At 49.6% G+C, this 25,625-nt stretch overlaps 1 protein-coding gene across 1 annotated transcript in view; it reads right to left on the reverse strand.

The window, feature by feature from the left end:
- The window catches only part of CRKL (CRK like proto-oncogene, adaptor protein), a 45,138-nt gene that overhangs the window by 2,861 nt on the left and 16,652 nt on the right, over window positions 1-25,625 (reverse strand). The window contains exon 2 of the mRNA XM_038763257.1: window positions 16,370-16,826. Within this exon, the coding sequence (XP_038619185.1) occupies window positions 16,370-16,826 (457 nt within the window). The remainder of the gene's footprint in view (window positions 1-16,369; window positions 16,827-25,625) is intronic.

Below are 25,625 nucleotides of genomic sequence, written 5' to 3' on the forward strand. Positions count from 1 at the left end.
CACTCATCTAAAAGGACCCAGGAGGACGGACAGTCCCTTTACAGGGTCCCGGGGAGGAACGAACACCTTCAGACCACCAGGCTCAAAGCCCAGTTAGGACAATTCTTCCGTTGAGGAGGTTTAGAAAATATGCAGAGCACCTTGTGAAGCGAACCTCTGACCTAACTACTAAAGCTTCCTTCCCCCTGGAAGTGGCTTCCAGGCACGAGGAAGGAGGTTACAACTGGAGAGTTCAAGGTTCATCTGCTTAATCACTGGGCTGGGGTGAAAGCTCGGTGGGCAGCACGTGCAGGAATCCCGCCCGGCACTCTGTCGGCTCTGGGCCCCGGACAATTGATGGCACGGATCCCAGATCATTTGGGCGGCCCAAAAAGGAAAACAACTGAGAAGGCCAGGAAGGCCCTTGTCCGGGGGGTGGGGAGGGAGAGGAGAGAGGCTGCGGCCTCCGGGGGCGGGAATGACTACGGTGAGATTCCCCAGCTCGGTGGCTTACGCTGTAAGCTCGGTGTGGGCAGGAAACATGTCACTTCTTCGTCTTGTACTCTCCCAAGCTCTGGGGGCAGAGCGTGGCACCGGGTGGGCTTTCAGTCCACACCGCCACCCCTCCTACTTCTTCTCGCCCAGGTTTTCGGGGTCTCCCCTCCAGCCCCCGGGACCCACGGCTCTTCCGCGATGGGTTTTCCACTTGATCGGCGGCCGGGATGTGGCTGGGGGTGGGCCTCCCCCTCAGTCTGTCAATCGTATTAATTGAGCACTTACTGTGTGCAGAGCACTGTACTAAGCACTTGGAAGAATACAGAGAAACAGTGCGGCTCAGTGGAAAGAGCATGGGCTTGGGAGTCAGGTCACGGGTTCTAATCTCAACTCTGCCACTTGTCAGCTGTGTGACTTTGGGCAAGTCACTTAACTTCTCTGGGCCTCAGTTCCCTCATCTGTAAAATGGGGATTAAGACTGTGAGCCCACAGACTGTGAGTGGGACAACCTGATCAACTTGCATCCCCCCCAGGGCTTAGAACAGACTTGGGACAACCTGATCACCTCGAATCCCCCAGGGCTTAGAACAGTGCTTCACACTTAATAAGCGCTTAACAAATACCACTATTATTATTATTATTATTATTACTACAATAAACAGACGCATCCCCTGCCCACAGTGGGCTTACAGTCACCTGGCAGAGAGCAAACATTCCTGAACCGGAGGAAACTCTAGGTCTACAAGGGGGCGAGCCTCACAACAAATGGAGCAGTGCCCAGTGAGGGTCGTGTGGCCTAGTGGAAAGAGCCCGGGGCTGGGCGTCAGAAGACCTGGGTTCGAATTCTAGCCCTGTCACTTGCCTATGTGGCCTCGGGCAAGTCACTTCACTTCTCTGTGCCTCAGCTACCTCATCTGTACAATGGGGATTAATCAATTGTATTTTTTGAGTACTTACTACGTGCAGAGCACTGTACCATGCATTTGGGGGAATACGATACAACAGAATCAGCAGAACTGTCCCCCGTCCATAACAAGCTTACATTAACACTGCGAGCCCCATGTGAGACATAGACTGTGTCCACCTGATTATTCTGTATCTTCCCCAGCATTTAGTACAGTATCAGGAACATAGTATGCACTTAAATATCATTAAAAAAAATTCCCCTCCCAATCAATCATATTTATTGAGTGCTTACTATGTGCAGAGCACTGTACTAAGTGCTTGGGAAGTACAAATTGGCAACATATAGAGACAGTCCCTACCCAACATTGGGCTCACAGTCTAAAAACAGGCAAATCCCCTCACAATTCCACTTACATCATCTCTTCCCTAAATGTCAGTCTTCCGGGAGGGCATCTTGACTTCCCACGCCCCCACACACCCCTTTTTGGGAAACCTATAGTATTCGTTAAGCGCTTACTTTGTGTGAAGCACCGCTCTAAACGCTGGGGTAGATACAAGTTGATCAGGGTGGACATAGTCCTTGCCTGTGGGGCTCAAAGTCTTAAGTGGGAGGGAATAGGATTGAATCCCCATTTTACAGTTGAGGAAACTGAGGCGCAGAAAAGTTAAGAGGCTTGCCCAAGGTCACAAAGCAGGCAAATGGCAGAGCCAGGATTAGAAGCGAGGTCCGCTGACTCCTTCAGGCCTGGGCTCTTTTCACGAGGCCACGCTGCTTCCTTTGAGGTTACACACCAAGTCCCGTACTTCAGCTTAATGGCTCTGCAGCCAACTCTCCAACAGGTGTGCTAAAAGGCTAGCTCTACTCCCCCAAAATGCCAAACCACACCGTCACGACCAGCTTCCAACTCCTCGCCTACTGAGCTACTCAATCAAAATGACTGGAAGGGTTTCATCTCATTTCTCACAGGCCCACCCTTCCTCTTCCGTTAAAGTGGGGAAAGGAAGTAAGCAAAATAAAAGGAGGTGGAGGAGGAATCCATAGGACTGTTCAATCCAGCTGTAAAAACCAAAACTTGTGGCATAAACTGTTTTGCTATAAAACCAATGCTCAGTAACCAAATATTCAGGGTAGAAACGCAGCCGAGGCTCAGAAAGACCCTGCAGGGGCAGAAGTCCGTCCTGCTCATTTCTCCTCCGGGCACCCCAAGATAGTTCCTCACCCCACTTATCACTGCAGTGATGGAGGGAGGGAGAGGTGGGCCCTCTCTCTCTCATTCCCTCTCTTGAGCAGGTTCGTGTGGTAACTGCAAGCTTCCTTGTGGGCTGGGATCGTCTGTACCTATTGCATTGTCGTTCCCCAAGAGCTTAGTACAGTACTCTGCATATAACAGGTGCTCAGTAAATACCACGATGGATTGAATGGCCATCCACACTGCACGTATGCACCTATGTAGGCTGGTTTTTTTTGTTTTTTAAATTAAAGAGGCTCTAATCAAGATGCACTTGTGGTCATTTTTCAACTTTGGAGGGGGAAGCAAATTGCTAGAGCAACACTGTTCCCCTGCCCCACCCAAACCCCGTAGACCACTAGCTCCCCTGTAGACCGTAAACTCCCTGTGGGTAGGAACTGTCCCTACCAACTCTATCATACTTTTCCAAGCGCTTAGTGTAGTGCTCTGCACCGAAGACGCACCCAATCAACACCGCTGACTGATGGAGGGTCTGCTCTGCAGTGTGAGCTTGTGTGTATTTATTTTTTCTTTTCAGCCAAGATCCACTTGTGGTTATTTATCAACTCTGCGGGGGAGCAAATCGCTGTAGCATCGACGATGCCTCTGCCCCTTTCCCTGCACCCCCTCGATGACAGGATGCTGTCAGCTGCTCATCTTGGGGTTGCCCCAGGGCTTATCACCTACTATGCGTGCAAGAAATAGCGTAGCGGTTAGTCGAATATGAAAAATGTACCCACCCAAGCCCTCCCTCTAAGGTCAACTGGCAGAGAGAGGATTGTTGGTGGGGTGGGGGTGAAGTGGAGAGGAGGTGGAGCCATCCTGGTCAATTGTACTTACTGAGCGCTCACTGTATGCAGAACACTGTACTAAGCGCTTGGCAGACAATACAACAACCAACAGACACATTCCCTGCCCCCAACGAGCTTACAGTCCACCGTGCGGGCCGGCTCCTCGTTGTGATTTAGTTTGAGGAAATGCTGCCGGCCTGTCCCGCTTTAACTGGAGCTGAGATTTCCCGTAGTCCAACACAGAAAGGGACTCCTGGCTTTTGCTTGTTGAGGGAGGGGAATGTGTCCACCAACTCTGTTCTGTTGTCCTCTCCCTAGGGTTGAATACGGTGCCCTGGACCCAGTAAGCACTCAATAAATACAACTGGATCGAATGATGGATTGATTTTGCGATCCAGAGATTGGCCCCGATGCCCCTTGCCTGCGGTCCGGCCCATCAGTCCCACGCTGTGCCCTGGAGCAAACGGCTCCTGTAGTTACGGAAGCAAGAGTTTCCATGTTCTGTGCCCACTGATGGAGGCCCTGCCAGCAACCTCCAAACACGGCCACCGGCTGCCAGGAACGAATAAAAACCTGGTCGGCTTCTAGTCGGGGCCTGGAGACTGGACAAAAAAAACTAGCCCCGACCCAACAACATTTTTTCTAATGCTGTTTGTTAAATGCTTACTATGTGCAAGGCACTGCTCTAAACTCTGGGATAGACCCAAATTAATCAGGGTGGACAGAGTCCATGTCTCACACAGTGATCACAGTCATAATCCCCAAGTTACAGAGGAGGTAAATGAGGCCCAGAGAAGCAAAGCAACTTGCCCAAAGTCACACAGCAGACAAGTGGCCGAGCCGGGACTAGAACCAAAGTCCTTCTGGACTCCCGGGTCTGTGATCTTTCCACTACACCACGTTGCTCCTCACCTGAACCCTTACTTAGAAAGAAAATCAGATTCCTGACTTGAAGCGAAATCTACTGAGCTCACTGAAGCCCTCAAATCTCCACTGGTTACTGCCTCCTTGATACCACCCGGGGAACAACTCCGCAAAGGGCTCTACTTTAAGTTTTAACTTTAATTTTTTCACTGTCTTTCTCGTTTCTTAATGTCCCGACTTCCTCAAGCCTTCACCCTCCTGTTTCCTCTTCTCCAGCTCCACCAGACGGCAACTCGGAGATCGAAGCCTTGGTAAAGAGAGAGGATGACCAGATGCCCAGTCGATTTTCCTGGGCACCTCTGAGCCAGGAATTTCCAGAGCTTGGACTTCAAGGGCATTCCGGGTTTAAAATGGACTCATTAGGAACTGCAACAACAATTAATGATGGTATTTGTTACGCACTTACTAGATGTCAAGCACTGCCAAGGAGCAGGGCACTGTTCTAAGCACTGGATAATAATAATAACGGTGGTATTTGTTAAGCGCTTACTCTCCACCAAGCACTGTACTGAGCGTGGGGGTGGACACAAGCAAATCGGGTTGGAAACAGTCCCTATCCCACGTGGGGCTCACAGTCTCAATCCCCATTTTACAGATGAGGTAACTGAGGCACAGAGAAGTGAAGGGACTTGCCCATGGTCACGCAGGAGAGAAGTGGCAGAGCTGGGATTTGAACCCACGGCCTTCTGATGCCCAGGCCCATGCTCTATCCACTACACTATGCTGCTTTTATGACTTTCCTTTCATCCAGAAAAAGTTAAAACCATCAAAGAGCAGAAAACCCACTGCAAAACAACTCACTTTAGGGCCTAGATCCCCAGTTTTAGAACTGCAAAAAAGTCTACGACACGTTTTTTTACGGTGGTCGATAAGTCCTATCAATGTGCCAGCCACTGTACTAAGTCCTGGCGTCGATACAAGTTAATCAGGTTGGACACACTCCCTGTCCTCCATGGAGCTCCCAGTCTTCGTTCCCATCTCACAGATGAGGTAACTGAGGTCAAGAGAAGGGACGTGACTTGCCGAAGGTCACAAAGCAGACGTGGTGGAGCTGGGTTGAGAATCCAGGTTCTCCTGAATCCCAGGCCCAGGCTCTATCATCATCATCATCAACATCAATCGTATCATCATCATCAATCGTATTTATTGAGCGCTATGTGCAGAGCACTGTACTAAGCACTTGGGAAGTACAAATTGGCAACATATAGAGACAGTCCCTACCCAAAAGTGGGCTCACAGTCTAAAAGTCCTATCCGCTAGGAGAGGCCGGGGAACCTCTCTTCAGGGTGCTGCGGCCACTGCTAGCCACCTCTCACGATCTGAGCATCTCCTGAAAACCAACCGAGCTCACAGCTCTTGAAACGATCCATTAATTCTGCAGAAGAAATTGCGCAGGCTCTGCCCCAAAGGGGCTGTAAAAATAAAAAAAAGTGAGGAAACATTTCAGACCCAGGGGGCTGCCTGATATTTCTGGAATATTCCTTGAAGCGCACACCTCGGCTGGCCCTCCTCTCGTCGGTCACTCCTGAGGAAGCGTTGACTCACCCCACCCGAATGACGAGGTATCGAAGCATCCGAGCTATGCCCACTATGCGCTCTAGGGCCTTGTTAGGGAAGGATTAAAACCCTCTAATTTGGCCCCAACCCGAGCCCCGCTCAAGTCCAGACGTGTGTCGGAGTCTTTGGGGCCGAACCCCTCTCCGGGAGGTGGATTGGGGGGTACTGAGGTCCTCCACAAATATCGACGGTAGGAGAGCTAAACCCCAGAAGCGGCGTGATCTGTCTAATGAAAGCAGCGCAGGCCCACAAGTCAGGGACCCTGGGTTCTAATCATGGCTCTGCCGCTCGCCTCCTCTGTGACTTTCACAAATCTCTTCATTTCTCAGGGCCTCCATTTCCTCATCTGTAAAAATGAGGGGTCTGAAACCTGTTCCCCCTCTTATATGGATATGCTGCTGTACTGTGCTCGCCCAAATGCTTTAGTACAGTGCTCTGCACACAGTAAACACTTAATAAATACGACTGAATGAATGAATGAATGGTGAGCCCCACGTGGAGAAGGGACCGGGCTGCTTGCATTGAATCTACCCCAGCGTTTAGTACAGTGTTTGGCACTTGGAAAGCACTAAACAAGAGAATCCCTGCTCTGCCACGTGGCTGCTGTGTGACTGTGGGGAAGTCACTTCACTTTTCTGGGCCTCAGTTACCTCATCTGCAAAAAGGGGGTTAAGAGTGTGAGTCCCACGAGGGACAGGGACTGTGTCCAGTTTGCCTAACTTGTATCTACCCCAGTGCTTGGCACATAGTGAGTATTTAACAAGTACCATAATTATTATTATTGTTTGTACATATTTATTACTCTATTTATTTATTTTACTTGTCCATATCTATTCTATTTATTTTATTTTGTTAGTATGTTTGGTTTTGTTCTCTGTCTCCCCCTTTTACACTGTGAGCCCACTGTTGGGTAGGGACTGTCTCCACATGTTGCCAATTTGTACTTCCCAAGCGCTTAGTACAGTGCTCTGCACATAGTAAGTGCTCAATAAATACGATTGATGATGATGATGATTATTATTAAGTCAAGCAGAGGGGCAAATTGGACTGACCAGACCAGAACACTACTGGCTGGGTTTCTTAAAAACGATATTGGGGATCTGCCCATTCGCTACTATCGCGGAACGGACCCTTTCGCTTCTCTCCTGTCTCATGGCAAGGCCTGACCTTGGAAGCCCACAGCCTGGGACTGTTCTGGTATGAAAACAAAATCTAAATTCAACTTATTCCCGTTTCCTATTGTATTTGGCTCAGAAAACTTATAAACTGGGTGACTTGTAATATAGATTCAAGAAGTTTACTCACAGAGCTCTGGACACTTGAATTTGGATTGAAATAGTGGGTAGGCCCTTACATTGGCCCTGTAAAGTAACACCCATGCCCTCGGGTCGGGGAAGGGTTGGTTGTGGTTGTGTGGTGTAGGTGTGAAGAGCGTGTGTGAACGTGTGTGTGTGTGGGGGGGGCACGTCACCCAATCGATGTAAAGATTATGTTATTTGTTAAGCGCTTATTATGTACCATTCATTCAATCGTATTTATTGAGCGCTTACTGTGTGCAGAGCACTGTACTAAGAGCTTGGGAAGTACCAAACACTGGACTAAGCGTTGCGGTAGATAAAAGATGATCAGGTCCCACATGGGGCCCACATTCTAAGTAGGAGGGAGAACAGGTATTGACTCCCCATTTCACAGATGAGGAAACTGAAGCCCAGAGAAGTTAAGTGGCGGGGCTGGGATTAGAACCTAAATCCCCTGACTCCCAAGCCTGAGAAGCAGCGTGGCTCAGTGGAAAGAGCACGGGCTTTGGAGTCAGAGGTCATGAGTTCAAATCCCGCCTCCACCAGCTGTGTGATTCTGGGCAAGTCACTTAACTTTTCTGGGCCTCAGTTCCCTCATCTGTAAAATGGGGATTAAGACTGTGAGCCCCCCGAGGGACAACCTGATCACCTTGTAACCTCCCCAGCGCTTAGAACAGTGCTTTGCACAGGGTAGGTGCTTAATAAATGCCATTATTATTATTTTTCCACTATACAACGTGACTTCAAAATTAATTATTTTGATGACTCTAAATATGTGCACGCCCAACTTCCTTGTTCAGCGCATAAGCTCCTGCGGGTAGGGAACATGTCATTTCATTTTGTAATTTCCAAATGCTTAGAATGGTGCATTGCCCTCCAAAGGGTCCTCATTAAATGCTGCTACTACTACTACTACTGCTGAACCTCGGTTTCCTAAAGGGAATAAAACACCTGCCCTCCCTTCTCCTGGAGACTGCGAGCCTGGTGGAGAACAGGAATAATAATAATGATAGCAAGAATAGCAATGGCATTTGTTAAGCATTTACTAAGTGTCAAGCACTTCTTTAATACAAGCTAATCAGGTTGGACACAGTCCCTCATCACACACGGGGCTCAATCAATCCTCATTTTACAGAGGAGGTAACTGAAGTCCAGAGAAGTGAAGTGACTTGCCCAGGGTCACACAGCAGACAAGCAGGGGAGCTGGAAATCGAACCAGGGTCTTCTGACTCTCAGACTCGGGCTCTTTCCACCAGGCCTTGGTGCTGCACAGTATCTTGTCACACCATTTATTAATAGCTTACTGACTGAACACCACACCCAGGGAGCACCAAGTAAACACTTGGTAACTAACTCACCTGTGCTGGGCAGCAGCGGCGTGGGAGAGTCGAGGGCGGAGACTCAGGTTTACTGCGTGGAAGGAGGCGATGGTAAACCACTTCCATATTTTTTTTTACCAAGAAAACTCTATGAATACGGTACCAGAAGGATTGCAGATGGAGGTGGGGGGGTTCTGGAAGAGAGGCGTCCACATAGTCGCTACAGGTCAGACGCGACTCAAAAGCATTAGATAAGATAAGCCTCAGTAGTCTAGCTAAACTAGGCTGGCTGAAGAAGATTCTTCCTTTGTCATCAATCGTATTTATTGAGCGCTTACTATGTGCAGAGCACTGTACTAAGCTTCCTTCCACAATGGAATCCAAATTGACCTCTGACACTGGAGGTGGGACACACACACACACACACACACACACAAAAACAGATGACTCCTCTCTTGCTGATTTTCCCTGCAAGTCCTCTGCCTTGATCTATCCTTCTTTCCCTGGCTAGAGTCATTCATTCAGTCATCTTTATTGAGTGCTTACTGTGTGCAGAGCACTGTACTAAGCGCTTGGGAAGTACAAATCGAAGAGTCCGGCTGCTAAGAGCGGTGCTCAGGAGGGGCTACCACATTCTGATTCTCGCTGACATTGAAAATTAATCTGGTCAACGAGAATGAGTCCCAACCTGGAAAAACCAAAAGGGGATTAAAATTAGCCTCTCCCACACGCATGCTATTTTAAACAATCGGGAGTCTTACAATCATGGGGTTCATTTTTGCCTCATCATGGCTGCTGAATTTAGAAGCAGTATGGCACAGTGGATAGAGCATGGGCCTGGGAATCAGAAGGTCCTGATCCTGGCTCCGCTACTTGTCTGCTGAGTGACCCTGGGCAAGTCATTTTACTTCTCTGTGCCTCCGTTACCTCATCTGTGAAGTGGGGATTTAGACTGTGAGCCCCTCGTGGGACAGGGACTTTGTCCAACCCGATCCACCCCAGTGCTTAGCAGAGTGCTTGGCACATAGTAAGCGCTTAAATACCACAATTATTATTATTATTTTTCCGTGCCTTATTTATACCTCCGCCTGCAGCTCCCCAATGGGCCCTTTCCCACCTGTTCCCAGGCAGCCACTCAATGTTACTCGCGTTCATTAAGCGCTGTGTGTACAGCACTGTACTAAGTGCTTGGGAGGGTATAATACAAGAAAAAGACTCATTCCCTGCCCCCAACGAGCTTACAGTCTACAGGGCGGAGGGGAGCTGGTCTGACCTGTCGGCAGCCAGTATCAGCAGGGTGCTTTACTCGACTGAGGAATGGGCTGAGTGGCCAAAGAGCTCTGGGATGATGTGGCCCCTGGCCTAAGCCTTCCTGCCACCTGTGAGGCCCCCGTGGGCACCTGCAATATCACCAGAGTTCTTACTGTCTGTTGGGTGACCTTGGCCGGATGACTTCTCCTCATCTTTCAAAAGGGGAATGAAGGTCTGGTTCTCCCTCCTGCTTAGACCGTGAGTCCCCTGCGGGGCAGGAGCTGTGTCCAACTTGAATATCTTGCATCTCTCCACAATCCTGACTGCTTAGCACACGATGAATGCTTAACACACCACTATTATTGTCGTTAACCAGCAGCCTGCCTCTGGCCTTACTCAATTTGGTAAGCTGCCGTGAATGGGGATTCGCACCCCGGGCAGTGGGCCTACTCCAGCCCGGTCAGGAAAAGCCAGCGATGCCGGAGCTGTTTGATAACTTTCCCCTAACCACCCCCCAGCCAACCCTCCCCCTGGGGAGCTGAGCCCTCTATCAGTACCCCCCTTCCGGTCTCATCTGGCCAAACTCTCTCTCTGACTCGTTTCAGAACAAGTTCCTGACATCCCACTTCCTCCCAGACGGGTTTCAGCTGAGCCTCGCTAATTCGGCTGGGGGGCGGGGAGAGGCCTCCGGACAGCCTGAACTGGCAAATAATCTAAATTGTCTTCAGACTTTAAAAAAAATTATTAATTCATTCAATCGTATTTATTAGGCGTTTACTATGTACAGAGCACTGTACTAAGCACTCGGGAAAGTACAATACAATAAAAAGCGACAATCACTGCCCACAATGAGCTCACAGTCCTGGGGTGGGGGGGGGCAAGACAGACAGATTAATGCCGCTTGCAAGTTCTCTGAGGGTACGTCCCTCTTTGTGTCTTTCTGGGAGCGCTTCCTAGAGTCTGTCCCTGCCTTCTCTCTCCCTGCAAGTGAGTTCAATCATTCATTCAATGTTGTTTACTGAGTGCTTACTGCGTGCAGATCACTGTACTAAGCGCTTATGAGAGTACAATAGAACAATAAACAGACCCAGTCCCAGTCCATAATGAGCTTACAGTCTTTTCATCTGCCCAGGGCCACCTGAGACTCAAGGGTCTCTCTCCCCACTCCAACTCTGCCTTTTCGCCGTAACTGAGACTTTAACCATCACAGAGATTAAAAAACTTCCTTCATAACATTCGAGGCTGCTTTCCAGTAGGAACACTTGAAGGGATAAAGGCAGACGCTTGGGGCAAGCGCACATTTGAAATTCGAAAGATTTCCAACCGTCAGTGTTCCAGATTAGAGGCTGAACATGCCTTTACAGTTTCCCTTTCCCCAGCTAACATGGATATGCTGGCTTTTCAAACCAGGGGTGCTGTCTGCTGTTCTTGCTGGGATTAAGATAAAATAGGAAGCAGGTGGCCTAGTGGAAAGAGGCAGGGCCTGGGAGAGGACCTGTGTTCTAATCCCATTTCTATCACTTGCCTGCTGTGGGACCTTGGGAAAGCCTGTGCCCCCGTTTCCTCAACTGTAAAACTGGGGTACAATCCCTGTTCTCCCTCCTACTGTGTCCCACCTGACTGATATGTATCCGTCACGGTGCTTAGAACAGTTCTTAAATACCATAAAAAAAAAATAGTTCCTATAACCACACATGCAAATTCAAGCAAGCTCCTGCTCATTTCTGGCAGCCAGCTGCAGCCATCCATTCAGCAGGATCCGAAGCGGAGTCGATACAACACACGAGTTTATAAATGTCATCTAATAATAGCTCCTGATGCACTAGGCGACTTCTGCAATGGAATAAATTCATAATCTATATTTGGGAGGATCTGCTCCCGCACAGAAAAACGTCTTTGGTTTCTGATTCCCCCGGTAGGTGTTCCTTACTTATTCCGTTCACGAGGACTGAAAATTTCATCGGATTCGGCTTTTGAAACCAAACAGTGCCCGCCCCGGCCAAACCATGACCTCTTTGGGTTGAGGAGTCGCCGCCGCCAGATTAAGGCTTCACCTAATGAAGCCATGCCATGAATGATAATTTCTCCCCTCCGATCCTTCAAAGCCTTATTGAGGGCACACCTCCGCCATGAGGCCTTCCCAAGCTAAACCCTCTTTTCCTTCTCTTCCTTTCCCTTCTATGCCACCCTGACTTGCTCCCTTCATTCAATCCCAATCCCAGCCCCAAGGACCTTCTGTACATAAGCACAATTTATTTTACTTATATTAACATGTCTTCCTCTCTAGAACATAAGCTCACTGTGGGCAGGGAATGTACCCTCCCAAGTGCTTAGTACAGTGCTCTGCACACAGTAAGCGCTCAATAAATAGGACTGACTGAAAACCCAGCATCTCTAGCTGTCAAAGCGTGCCCCCTTGCCTGTCTAACCGGAGCAACGCCCGCCACAAAAATGCCCTTGGCTACTCTTAATTCCTCCGTAGCCTCAGTGGAGGGGTATGACTGGGATGGCTTTAGGGGGAGGCTGCTCCTCCCAACCTTCAACTGTGGTGATCCGGGTGCCTAGAGCCTTACTGGGGGGCTTCCTGGAGGAGAGGGCCCAGAAACGCTCCCACCCGGAGTCCCTAAGCTGAGCGACGCTCGAGAAGGATTGGCCTGAGCAGAAGCAAAGGGCTCCGCGTCCGTGTTTGCCTCTCCTGTTTGGCTCAGAACCCCGAAGTCTCTCATGGGACCCCTCCTCCCGGCCCCCCTGACCAAAATGAAAAGGCTGATTTGGCAGACGGATTGTACCCGTCTCCCGACGCGTTCCGATTCCATGCCTCCTTTCCTGGCCCACTCAGGCCCGCCCCATCCTTCGACAAATACTGGTTAGAGGGAAGGTGGGATATGGGATTTACTCTCTTTAGGGCCACTCAGTCTTGTGGGGGGCCTCCTTCTCTTCCCAGGTGGACCCTAAGATTCGTACATGGATTGTGCAAGTCAGGTGGGCTATCGGAGTCTCCAGGATCCCTGGAGACTGGGCACTCGGAACTAGCTGGACCTGGTCAGGGAAGGAGGCAAGAACTCGGAGTGTCGGCGGGCAAGGATGCGGGATCTGGTCGGCTCTCTTCCGCGGGTCAGCCTCCCTGTGACGGGTGGCTCAAGGAAAGGCCACTACTCAGCCAGCTGCATGGATGCATATACTTCCTCCATGCCACCTCCTTGCAGCCGATAAAACTCGGCCAGAGGAGAAGGAGAGATACGGGAAAGCAGCACAGCCTAATCGAGAGAGCACAGGCCCGGGAGTCAGAGGTCCTGGGTTCCGATCCAGGCTCCGCCACCTGTCCACCCTGTGACCCTGGGCAAGTCACTTCACTTCTCTGGGCCTTAGTTCCCTCATCTGTAAAATGGGGTTTCAGACTGTGAGCCCCAAGCGGGATGTGGACCAAGCTCAACCTGAATATTTTCCATCTCCCCAAGTGCTTAGTACAGTCCGTGAAACAGAGTAAGGGCTTAACAAATACCACTTTTTTGAAAAGGCAGTTATACAGCTTATACAGTTATACCTTGGGCCTCCGGGTTACCCTCACTTCTCTTGAATAACCTAGAGTTGAGAGGTGTCAATTTTTAGGCAGCTCTGGGGAGGTTGGTTCTCCTTCACGGCCTAGGCCTAATTGCTAGTGATAATAATAACAGTAGTAGTAATAATAACAACTACCACAACAATAACAATAACTGGGATATCTGTTAAGCACTGACTGGGGTTGTTGACACACTGCCAAAGCAGATACAGTCCTTGGCCCACATAAGGTACACAGTCAAAAGGGGAGGGAGAATGGGTATTTTAACCCCATTTTACAGATGAGAAAACTGAGGTATAGCAAATTTAAGCGACTAGAGTCGGTAAATGGCAGAGCCGGCATTAGAACTTAGGTCCTCCAACTCCCGGCCCTGTGTTCTTTCCACCGGGACATGCTGTGAGGCAAGCTGAAGCGGAAAGAAGCCAGCCGAGGCCGGGGGAGAAAACCATTTGCCGCAGGCCTGGTTTTTCAGTATTATTTACATTTAGAGGGATGCTCCTCAGACAGGAAATTAGGACAGAAGTAAAACTTTCCAAAACCCAAGGAAGAGAGATCACTGAAGTCACCACAATCCCATGGGGGTACTGTCAGATGGGAGTCTAAGGCCCCGGCTACCAGGACATCTTGTCCTATTTGGGTCTTGGTTTCCGTCTACCGCCTCACCGTTTTCTTGAGAACCCAATTACAACACTCCCAGGAGAGAGAGTGAGCGATCCCGTTTTGTTAAACCAGAACACTGTTCATTTGAGAGCCACATCCAGGGCTTCTGAAAACATTTCCATACACACCCAGATACAAATGATAAAAGAACCTAAGTACCCACAACGGCCTGGGGAGTGACACAGCATTTTCTGACAGATGCAATTTCTTGGACTAGAACCCAGCCAAATATGATCCTTATTTTCGGCTTGCTTGTTGGAAGACGACTGATCTACTCTTCCCCTGTAATCATGCGGCATAAACACTGGCAGCTCACTGGCCCAAAAGCCAGGCTCTCCAGCGTGGACACTGTTTGAACCAACAGCAGTTCTCCTGCGGGAGAAAAGTGAAAAATGAAGGGGGAGACTGGTTCCTGAACTCTGGTGGGATCCAAAACGGCCTCAACTGCGGATGAATCAGCCAGATTCCACGATTAGGTGGCCACCTTTCACGGTGTCAGAAGAATGATGGATTGCAGACCCTCCCCCAGACTCTTCCTGGCAATGGTGTAACCCCCAACCCCAACCAACCTCTCTTAAATCCGCACCCCCCATCTCGTGTTTAAGTCCGTCCCCATAGTGTTCTTTTCCTGCTTCTTCCCGTCTCCCGGGCACCACCCCAGAGATTGATGTTGTGAAGCTGCCATAGGGTGCTCGTTTAGAAACCTAAACGTCGGGGGCCATAACTTGACCTGTCCTATGGGTGAGCGGTCCATCCGGGGCCAGGTGAAAACAGAAATAGGAAGTGAAGGAGTTTGGAGCCGTGGCTGCTTCTCAGCCTAGGAGTGCAGTAAACACAGAGCTATTCATTCGATTCTTTCAATCGCATTGATTGAGCGCTTACTGTGTGCACAGCACTATACTTAGTGCTGGCGAGAGTACACTATAACAATAGACACATTCCCAGCCCACCACAACCTTATCCACAAGGGCTTCATGGAAATGGGTCGTGTCTCTGGATTTAGGCCTGATGGGCCTCACATATTAACGTCTGTCTCCCCCCTCTAGACTATCAGCTCGTGATTGGGGAACGTGACCGCTAAAACTCTGATGTACTGTCCTCTCCCAAGAGCTTAGTACAGTGCTCTGCACCTAGTAAGAGCTCAATAAATACCACTGACTGGCCGACTGATCTCCCACCCTTCTGTTCCCTTTCTCTGCTTTTCTACCAAAGGCCCCGCCTGACTCCTGGAGGCATCTGAGACGCAAGCCTTCTTCCCTCCGGCCTGTGTGATCTTTGGGGGCCGCTGAATGTCAGCTCTTCCCTCAATTTGTCACGCTGAATGGGGAAGTGACTCAGAAGGCAGTGGGATCCAGGGGACAGAGCCCAGAACGGGAGGCGGGAGAAGGAAGCTGTGCTTCCGGCCTGGCCCTGACTCCCGTGGCCCATGGATTCTGCTCAGGGCCAGGGGCTCCGCCCTCGCTGGCGACTCAAAGGCAGTTTCCTGTTCGGCTCCGGCTCTGGAATGCGGCCGGCCTCCTGGAATCGAAGCCGGGTGGGCCATGGGATGAGAATGAGCGATGGCAGGCTCTACAATGTAAGCTCGTTGTGGGCAGGGAACGTGCCTGCTCGTTGGTATATTCTACTCTCCCAAGAGCTTAGTTCCGGGCTCTGCACACAGTAAGTGCGCAATAAATACGATTGAATGAATGAATGAGCAGGCAACCCAGACAGGGGGCTGGACAGAAAGCTGAAATCAGGTAACCCAAAGCCAGGAAGGGCAGGGGAAGTACCTAAAGAGAACGGTCTAAGGAAACCTCAGACAGCGCTGCATCCCAGCGGAGGGATGCATTCAGACGGATATTCCTCAGACGGGAACTTAGGACCACAGTAAAACCAGTAAAACTTTCCAAAACCCAAGGCAGGCCCCCATGGGCTATTAGCAGAGGGAGTCCGAGACCTCAGCACCCAGGATATCTTGCCCTATTTGCGTCTTCACTCCCCTCTACTGCCTAACAGCTTTCTCGAGACTGTAAGCTCATTGTGGGTGGGGAATGAGTCTGTATACTGTTACATTGTCCTCTCCCACTTAGCACAGTGCTCTGCACATAGTAAGCACTTAATATGACTCACTGACTGTAAACGCTCTGCTCTCATGGAGCAGTTCACTTCAAGAAAAAGTTTCGGAAGAAATGAGAGCCAAGGAGGTAAAAGAGAAAACGGCTTCAGGCGCACAAATGTTAAACGTAACAACTCGACAAAGGACAGCCATCTCGTGCGCCCAAGTTGCCTCAACTCTACCGACAGAAGCGTCTTAGTACATGAAGGACAACTGTTGGCGGACTGTCTTTGATGGGGAGTAGGAAGGGATGTGTGTCAAGGGGGACTTGCCCGATGGACAGCCAGCATCGGTCACGCTTACCTCTAGGGCTAAGGCCGTCTTGTCGTAAGCACACGGTACTCTTTTCTGAATTGCTTTGGCATAGACAGGTCCATTCTGGGTGGATGGCAAAGGGGTGATGACGGCTCCGGGAGCGCCCGGCCCTGAGGGCAGAGGAGTCGTGGCCTGAGGCTGGGCGTAGGCGTGCGCTGGCTCCGGGATCCCGTAGCTGTTGGAATTCCTGTTTCCGTGCTTCCCCGGCTTAACCAGCTTCTCCACGTAAGGAACGGGGATCATCCCGACACGGCCGTCCTTGTTCCGGGCGCTCCACCACTGTTCTTCCGGCTTCTCTATGATGACGAGGAACTCTCCCTTCTTGAAAGGGAGATCTTCGGCGTCGTTCCCGGGGAAGTCATAAAGAGTCCGTACGTATTCCAGACTGTCTTCCCCAGCTGGCAGGCTGGGTACTGGGGAAGAGCCTATGGGCGGGGTGGCATATCTGAATGGGAAGAGAAGGAAAGTCACTTGCAAGGAAAAGCACCCACTAAGCCTCCTTCCCCTGCTCCTGGCAGGCTAGCCTGGGGCATGGGCCCCATCTATTTTTTTGTTTTCCTTAAACGGTATTTATTTAGTGCATAATATGTGCCAGGCACTGTACTAAGCCTTAGGGTAGATGCGACGTTGGACACAGCTCAGGTCCCACATGGGGCTCAGTCTTCATCCCCATTTTATAGGTGAGAGAAGCGAGGCCCAGGGAAGTGAAGTGACATGCCCCAGGTCGCGCAGCATGCAAGCAGAGGAGCCGGCATTAGAACCCAAGTCCACTGATTCCCAGTGCTGTGCTCACACAGAGTGCAGCGTGGAACCGACACAGGTACAGCAGTCAAAGCACCTGGGTTCTAATCCCTGCTCTGCCTCTTGTGTGGCCTCGATCCGGTCACCTAACTTATCAGTACGTCAGTTTTCTCATCTATCGAATGGACATTAAATATCCATTCTCCCTCCTACTTAGACCTGATGCCCCAGGAGGGACAGGGACTGTGTCTAACCCGATTACCTTAGGTCTTACCCAGTCCTCAGTACAGTACTTGGCACAGAGTAAGCCCTTAAATACCACCTTTATCACCATCATCATCGTTACCACTACTACTAATAAATACTCCTAGGTCACCTAGAATGCAGAGATTCTGTTCTTGGAAAATGTGTGTTGTGACACCTCACTGTGCCGTACCAGCATGGGCTCACTTGGTCAGACCAATGTTCCCTAATTCCCCCACAGCAGTCCAGTCAGAAGGTGGGGTGAAAACCCGTGGGACGACGGCGCTCACTGCACAGCTGATGATGTCTCGAGCCCTGGTTTCATTGAGGTTTTTAAAATGCCATTAACCCCAGGGTTCCCTTGCACCCAGAGTCCTACAGAAGTTCCTGGAATAAAACCATCAGTCAATGGTGTTTATTGAGGTCTTACTATGTGCATAGCACTGTACTAAAGCGTGGTACAACAGAATTGGTAGAAACATTCCCTCTGCCCCTGGAGTTTGCAGTCTTACCTGGCACTTTACCAAGATTGGGTACCTGGGCCATGAGGGGGAAGTGACTTGCCACATGAGAAAGCCCACTGGTCAGAGCCTGGCTCGGGGCCTGCTCCTCCTGGCTGAGTCACCTTGAGTCCAATTTAGCCTTCCCTGCCCTAGTTTCTGCCTGTGCAAGACGAGCCCGGGTCTGCCCTCCTTATGGGATTACCGGGCCACCTGAAAGCCGCCGGCTCCGGGAAATGAGGGCTCCGTCCCAATTTGAGGCCTGGAAGAGTGAAATTCGGGGCCCGGGGTCACTGTGCAGCTGAGGTCTGGGATGTTTCCTGGGCCGAGCCCCCGGGCTGGATTTTGCTTTAAATTCCTGGAGGTCGAATCGGCTCTCTGTCAGGGGCAGCTGAGCGGGGCATGCTTTGCTGAGATAAAACCACCACTGCCAAAAGTCCCTTCACCACCAAATATAGAATAAACACATACCCCTCTCTCCTGGACATTAACTGCTCCCCCACAACTCTGCCCTCCCTTCTTCCTCAGCCTCAGATGGATCACCCAACTCACCAAAATGTTTTCAGGTTCCAGTCCCACTCATTCGAGAGTATTTACTGAACGCTTACTGTGCACAGAACACAATACCAAGCACTTGGGAGAGGACAACAGAACAATAAACAGACACATTCCCTGCCCATAACAAGCTTACAGCCTAGAGGGGATTTCCAACTCTTCTGACTTTCCTGCTCAATCTCTCGTCCCCCCACTCTATTTCACAACCACTCCTGCACCGCCTCAGCACCTAAGCACTTGACCCCCGCCCCCGACATATGACTTAAGTAGATATCCTTCTACTCTACACCTTCCCCCTGCCTGTAATTTATTTTAGTATGTCTCCTCCCATCCCTAGCTTCTTGAGGGCAAGGACTGTGTCTACTCAAAGTGCTCTGCACACAGTAAGCCCTCAATAAGTATTAACGATTGATCTTCATTTACTTCATTGTCCTGTCCTTCAAGAAATAAGAAATAACGATTGATCCTCATTTACTTTGTTGTCCTGTCCTTCAAGACACTAGTTAGCAGCGTCATTTCAATTCTTTTTTTTTTTTTTAAGGGTTTTTGTTAAGCCCTTCCTCTATGCCAGGCCTGAGCGCTGAGGGGGATACAAGTTAATCAGGTTCAGATACAGTCCCTGTCCCACACGGGGCTCACAGTCTTAATCCCCATTTTACAGATGAGGGAGCTGAGGCCCAGAGAAGTGAAGTGACTTCCCCAAGGTCACACTGCAGACAAGTGGTGGAGCCGGAATTACAATACGGGTCCTTCCGTCTCCCAGGCCACCACTAGACCACGCTGCTTCTCAATTCCCACTCCGGCCCTCTCCCTTGGGGATTTCCGCTCCGGCCTTCCAACTCCATCTCGCCCCGCACCTAAAATTTTTGTGCTTTCTACAACGATCCTCCTCCTGCCTTTGCCCGACTATGAGGGTGTGCCGCTCTGAGTCACTGCCCCATCACCACCGCCCCGGGCACCCCCGAAGCCGGGCTCACCGTGCCCGCTTTCATCCCAGCCAAGGGCAGTCCTGCGGGAAGCAGTACCCAAGACCGGGGAGGAGAAAAATGGGCCCCGTTTTCCCGCCGCGCCCTCCCCCTTTCTCTCCCGGGGAAACGGGAGAGAAACGGGAAAACAGGACAATCGGTTCTCCTGGAGAACTCCGCTTTTTAAAATGGCAATTAAGCCATTATGATGTGCCAGGCACTATTCTAAGCGCTGAGGTAGATACCACATAATCAGATTGGACACAGTCCCTGTCCCACGTGGGGCTGACCGTCTTCAACCCCATTTTACAGATGAGGTAACCGAGGCACAGAGAAGTTAAGTGGCTTACCCAAGGTCATAAAGCAGACAAGTGGTGTAGCCGGGATTAGAACGCAGTAAGCTCACTGTGGGGCAGGGAATGTGTCTGTCTACTGTTATACTGTATTTTCTCAAGCATTTAGTACAGAGCTCTGCACACAGTAAGCACTCAGTAAATATGACTGAATGAATAAATGATTCCCAAGTCCAGGCTCAATCCACTAGGCCGTGCTGCTTCTTGAAGCGCCCTGACTGCTCCGCTGGAAAACTGTCCGGAGAATGTTCCCCTGCCTTCCAACGGTGTCCTGCCCCAAGGGCGATGGGACAACTTGTGGAAGGACAAAATGAGTCAACTGGGAAAAATCTCTGTAGAGGACGGCCTATTTAAAAACAGGCCCACTAAAAGTCTTGTTTCTAATTAGGTCAAAGCAGGGCCTCCGCAGAACGTACAATTCCAAGTCAATTGCAAGGTTTTGGTCATTTCAAGCACCAGGTAATTAGCAAAGAATTCCACTTAGGATAAAGAGAACTTCTCCTTGTCTTAATTCCTTTTCTGCATATTAATATATGGATATATACACTTATGTAATAAGCCTATATAATAATTACAATAAGAACGATGGCATTTGTTAAGCACTTACAACGTGTCAAGCACTGTTCTAAGCACTGGGGTGGATAGAAGATAATCAGGTCGGTCACAGTTCCTGTCCCATATGAGGCTCCCGGTCTCAGTAAGAGGGAGAAGGATTTAATCCCCATTTTCCAGATGAGGCGGCTGAGGGAAGTGAAGTGGCTTGCCCAAAGTCACCCAGAGGACCAGTGGCGAAGCCAGGATTAGCACCCAGGTTCTCTGAAGCCCAGGCCCAGGCTTTTCCCACTAGGCCAGGCTGCGTCTTTCCCTTCCTTCCTAGGCCCCACTTTATCTATATATACATATAGATCTATACATATATAGGGCTAGATAGATCTTCACCCTCCCCACCCCTCACAGGGAATCTGAATCTATTCCTCTAGCTACACCATCCAAAGGACAAGCAGCATGACAGTGCTGCTTAATCATGGATCTGGGGGTCCGAAGGACCTGGGATTTAATCCCAGCTCTGCCATGTATCTGCTGTGCAACCTTGGTCAGGTCATTTCACTTCTCCCGGCCTCCGTTACCTCATCTGTAAAATGGGGATTAAGACTGTGAGCCCCCTGGGGGACAGCAACTGTGTCCAACCTGACTGACCTGTATCTGCTCCAGCACTAAGAACAGCACTTGGCACATAACAATAATTCTAATAATGATGGCATTTGTTAAGTGTCTTCCACATGCCAAGCACTGTTCTAAGCACTAGGATAGATACAAGATTATTAGGTTGTCCCAAGTGGGACTCCCAGTCTTAATCCCCATTTTCTAGATGAGGTAACTGAGGTGCAGAGAAGTTAACTGACTTGGCGGAAGTCACACAACTGACAAGTGGCAGAGCCAGGATTAGAACCTTTGACCTCGGACTCACAAGCCCATGCTCTTTCCACTATGCCACGAGTAAGAGCTTAACAAGTACCATCATTATTATTATTGTTAAAGGGCCAGCAAGTCTGGAGTTGTGACCCAGAACTGGCCTCCAGCTCATGATTACTGCTCTCCCCATCACCAGGTAATGCAGGTCCTCCCATCTCCCAAACCTTTCCGTGTTTTTATTCTCCTTTATTGCAAAAGAGCCCTTAGAGCAAAAGGAGAAATAGGGATGTGTGCAAGGACTGATGGATTAATTCATTCAATAGTATTTATTGAGATCTTACTGTGTACACAGCACTGGACTAAGTGTCTAGGAGAATACAATAAAACAATAAACTGACATTCCCTGTAGAGGCGAGTTACAAGTTCTGTGTGTGTGTGTGTGGGGGGGGGGGGGGGGACGGACTCAGATATTAAGATAAATACATAAATTACAGATATGTACATCAGTGCTGTGGCACAGCTGGGACTAGAGTTTAGATCTCCTGATTTCCAGGCTGGTGCTGGGATTCCCGAATCCTTCTAGACTGTAAACTCATTGTGGGCAGGGAACTTATCTGTTATACTGTACTCTCCCAAGTTTAGTACAGTGCTCTGCACACAGTAGGCGCGCAATCAATATGATGGACAGTGCTCTTTCTGCCAACACCATCTCTCACTAGAAGCGATTCCAGCACTAGTTCATATACCAATCCACTTCTCCTTCCTCTTAGCAATTAATCCCTTCAAGGCCTGGCTCTCCTGCGAGATTACAAACTCCTTGAAGACACAGATCCTACTACCAACACTTATTTAGTACAGCGTCCTGCACACTGTAGAGTCAATAATTATAATAATGATGCTACTTGTTAAGGCACAGTACGAAGCGCTGGGGTGGATACAAGCAAATCGGGTTGGAATCAGTCCCTGTCCCACGTGGGGCTCGCGGTCTCAACCCCCATTTTACAGGTGAGGGAACTGAGGCCCAGAGACGTGAAATGATTTGCCCAAGGTCGCACAGTGGGGAAGTGACAGAGTCGGGATTAGAACCCAAGACCTTCTGACTCCTAGGCTCGGGCTCTATTCTCTATGCCAGGCGATGGATGGGTTGATTCTTTATCCTGGCATGTCAGCCCTGCCCATCTTTTGATCTCTAGGCCTGGTGGTTGGCTGCTGGCAACAGAAGCATCCCTGCTTCTGAATCTCTTTTCGACTCAATGGCCCACATTCCCATTTTTAGCCTAACGGCTCCTCTGCTTCTCCCGCTCTTTCATCACAGGAGCTCCCCGGAAAGGGCTCGGCTGAATGTTCTGCCGAGGGAAACGCATCTTGAAACAGGATTGCTGGCACAACTGAAACCTCCGAAGGAGTTGGTTCGCGGGTTTCATGACTTGACTGCAATATTAGTTCACTATGAAAAAGGCAAAAGAGCCGTCTCTGATGTTTTGTCGATGCGGGTGTGTGGGAGGCACATTGACACGAGCCTTGAAAGAGGGAGTTGCTTAAAGGAGTTCTGGGAAAACTGCCTAACCCAGATTTAGGAAGTCTTCCACCTATACCTGCTAAAGAGGACCTCTTTCTCTACTTGCAATGGACATTTGGATGATTGAAGTGATTCCTTAGAAAGTGCCTACGAAGGTCCTCTGTTCCAAATCCTGGTCAGGCAATAGTGAAGGTGGTACGACTCCAGGATTTACACCCGGTCTATAGAATGGTAATCACAAATAAACTGGAATGAAGGAAAAGCACGTGCAGGGGCGCTATAATAATAATAATAATGGCATTTATTAAGCGCTTACTATGTGCAAAGCACTGTTCTAAGCGCTGGAAAGGTTACAAGGTGATCAGGTTGTCCCACGTGGAGCTCACAGTCTTAATCCCCATTTTACAGATGAGGGAACTGAGGCCCAGAGAAGTTAAGTAACTTGCCCAAAGTCACACAGCTGACAACTGGCGGAGCCGGGATTTGAACCTATGACCTCTGACTCCAAAGCCCGTGATCTTTCCACTGCGCCACGCTGCTTCCCATAACCTATAACCTAACCTAACCTATATAACCTATAACCTTCCCATAACCTATAAGGATCCCGGTTCCAATTTTTGGGGAAAAGCGGGACGCAAACCGTGACCTCTACGCTCTCCCTCCCTGAGGCACGGAGGAGCAAGAAACAACCCGCTTAGGACGTCGGCTCTTTATACTGGGTTGATAATAATAATGATATTTGTTAAGCACTTACTATGTGCCATTCACTCATTCAATCGTATTTACTGAGCACTGTACTAAGCGCTTGGGAAGTACAAGTCGGCAACATATAGAGATGGTCCCTACCCAACAACGGGCTCACAGTCTAGAACCGTGTGCCAACCATGGTACTCCGCGCAGGGGTCGATACAAGCAAATCAGGTTGGACACAGTCCCTGCCCCTCGTGGGGCTCACAGTCTCACAGAGCGTGCCCCAGGGAGTCAGAAGGTCATGGGTTCGAATCCCAGCCCTGCCGCTTGCCTGCTGTGTGACCTTGGGCAAGCCACTTCACTTCTCTGTGCCTCAGTTCCCTCATTTGTAAAAATGGGGACTGAGCACTGTACTAAGCACTTGGGAAGCACAATTCGGCAACATCTAGAGACCGTCCCTACCCAACAATGAGCTCACAGTCTAGAAGGGGGAGACAGACAACAAAACAAAACATGCGGACAGGTGTCAAGTCATCAGAATAAATAGAAAGAGCTGGATGCACATCATTAACAAAATAAATAGAACAGTATCTCCACCTCCCCATCCCTCCCGCCCTACCTCCTTCCCTTCCCCACAGCACCTGTATATATATTTTTGTACAGATTTATTACTCTATTTTACTTGTACATATTTACTATTCTATTTATTTTGTTAATGATGTGCATCTAGCTTTAATTCTATTGGTTGTGATGACTTAACACCTGTCCACATGTTTTGTTGTGTTCTCTGTCTCCCCCCTTCTAGACTGTGAGCCCGCTGCTGGGTAGGGACCCGTCTCTGTATGCTGCCACCTTGTACTTCCCAAGCGCTTAGTACAGTGCTCTGCACACAGTAAGCGCTCAATAAATACGACAATGAATGAATTCATCATCTCTTCCTTAATTTAGTCAGCCTGTCCTCCCTCCTAGACTATAGACACTTTGTGGGCAGGGAACTACTAATATTCTTGCATTGTTCTCCCAAGCACTTAGTACAGTGCTCTGCACACAGTAAGAGCTCCACCAATACCACTGACTGATTCCTAAAGCTTCGGCCTCAGGATAGCGACTCCCCCCCACTTCCAGACTGTGAGCCCACTGTTGGGTAGGGACTGTCTCTATATGTTGCCAACTTGTACTTCCCAAGCGCTTGGTACAGTGCTCTGCACACAGTAAGCGCTCAATAAATACGATTGACTGATTGACTGATTGACTCAGCTCCCTCACTGCGGCTTGCTTAGTAAAGAAAAGGCAATCCACGGTATTTACTGAGCCCCACCCTCCCTCCTTATTCCTTTACCCTTCTAGCCCGGAGCCTCTTCGTGGCGGGTCAAACTACCAATCATGATATCGTATTATTGCATCAAATCATATTTCTTGAGTGCCTACTGGGGGCAGTGCACTGTACTAGGCGCTTGGGAGAGTACAATAAAGACACACTCCCTGCCCACAACGAGTTTATAGTCGGGGAAGACAGACATCAATAAAAATAAATAAATGACAGATATGTACCTAAGTGCCTTGGGGCTGGAAGGGAGGAAGAACAAAGCGGGGAGCAAGTCAGGGCGAGCAGAAGGGAATGAGAGAAGAGGAATGGGTGGGGTAGAGGGACGTTTAGTCTGGGAAGGCCTCTTGGAGATGTGCCTTCAATACAGCTTTTGGTGGGGGGAGTGGGGAGAGTAATTGTCGGCTTTGAGGAAGCCAGAGGAAGGACAAGGGCTGCGGGTTGGTGGTGAGAGATAGGCGAGAATGAGGAACAGTGAGAAGGTTAGCATTTATAGTTATTAAAAATAATGGTATTTGTTAAAGTGCTATGTGCCAGGCACTGAATGTGAATTGGATGTAGGGCACCGTACTAAGCGCCCGAGAAAGTACGATAGAAGAGAGTTAGTAGGCCCGATCCCTGCCCACAAGGAGAGAAGGAGGGTGATAGACATTAAAATAATGCCCAGATTTATTTTAATCTGTAAGTCTGGGAGCTTAAAGATAGGTTTCCCCAGGGCTCTGGAGCTGCGGTGACTGTGAAGCAAGTGCAGAGGCATCTATTGATCTATTCTGATGTTATTGATGTTGTTTTGTTGTCTGTCTCCCCCTTCTAATAATAATAAATGATGGCATTTATTAAGCGCTTACTATGTGCCAGGCACTGTTCTAAGCGCTGGGGAGGTTACAAGGTGATCAGGTTGTCCCACGTGGGGCTCACAGTCTTCATCCCCATTTAACAGA

Source organism: Tachyglossus aculeatus, chromosome 21, assembly GCF_015852505.1.
Source record: "Tachyglossus aculeatus isolate mTacAcu1 chromosome 21, mTacAcu1.pri, whole genome shotgun sequence".
In the NCBI taxonomy this organism is placed as follows: Eukaryota; Metazoa; Chordata; class Mammalia; order Monotremata; family Tachyglossidae; genus Tachyglossus; species Tachyglossus aculeatus.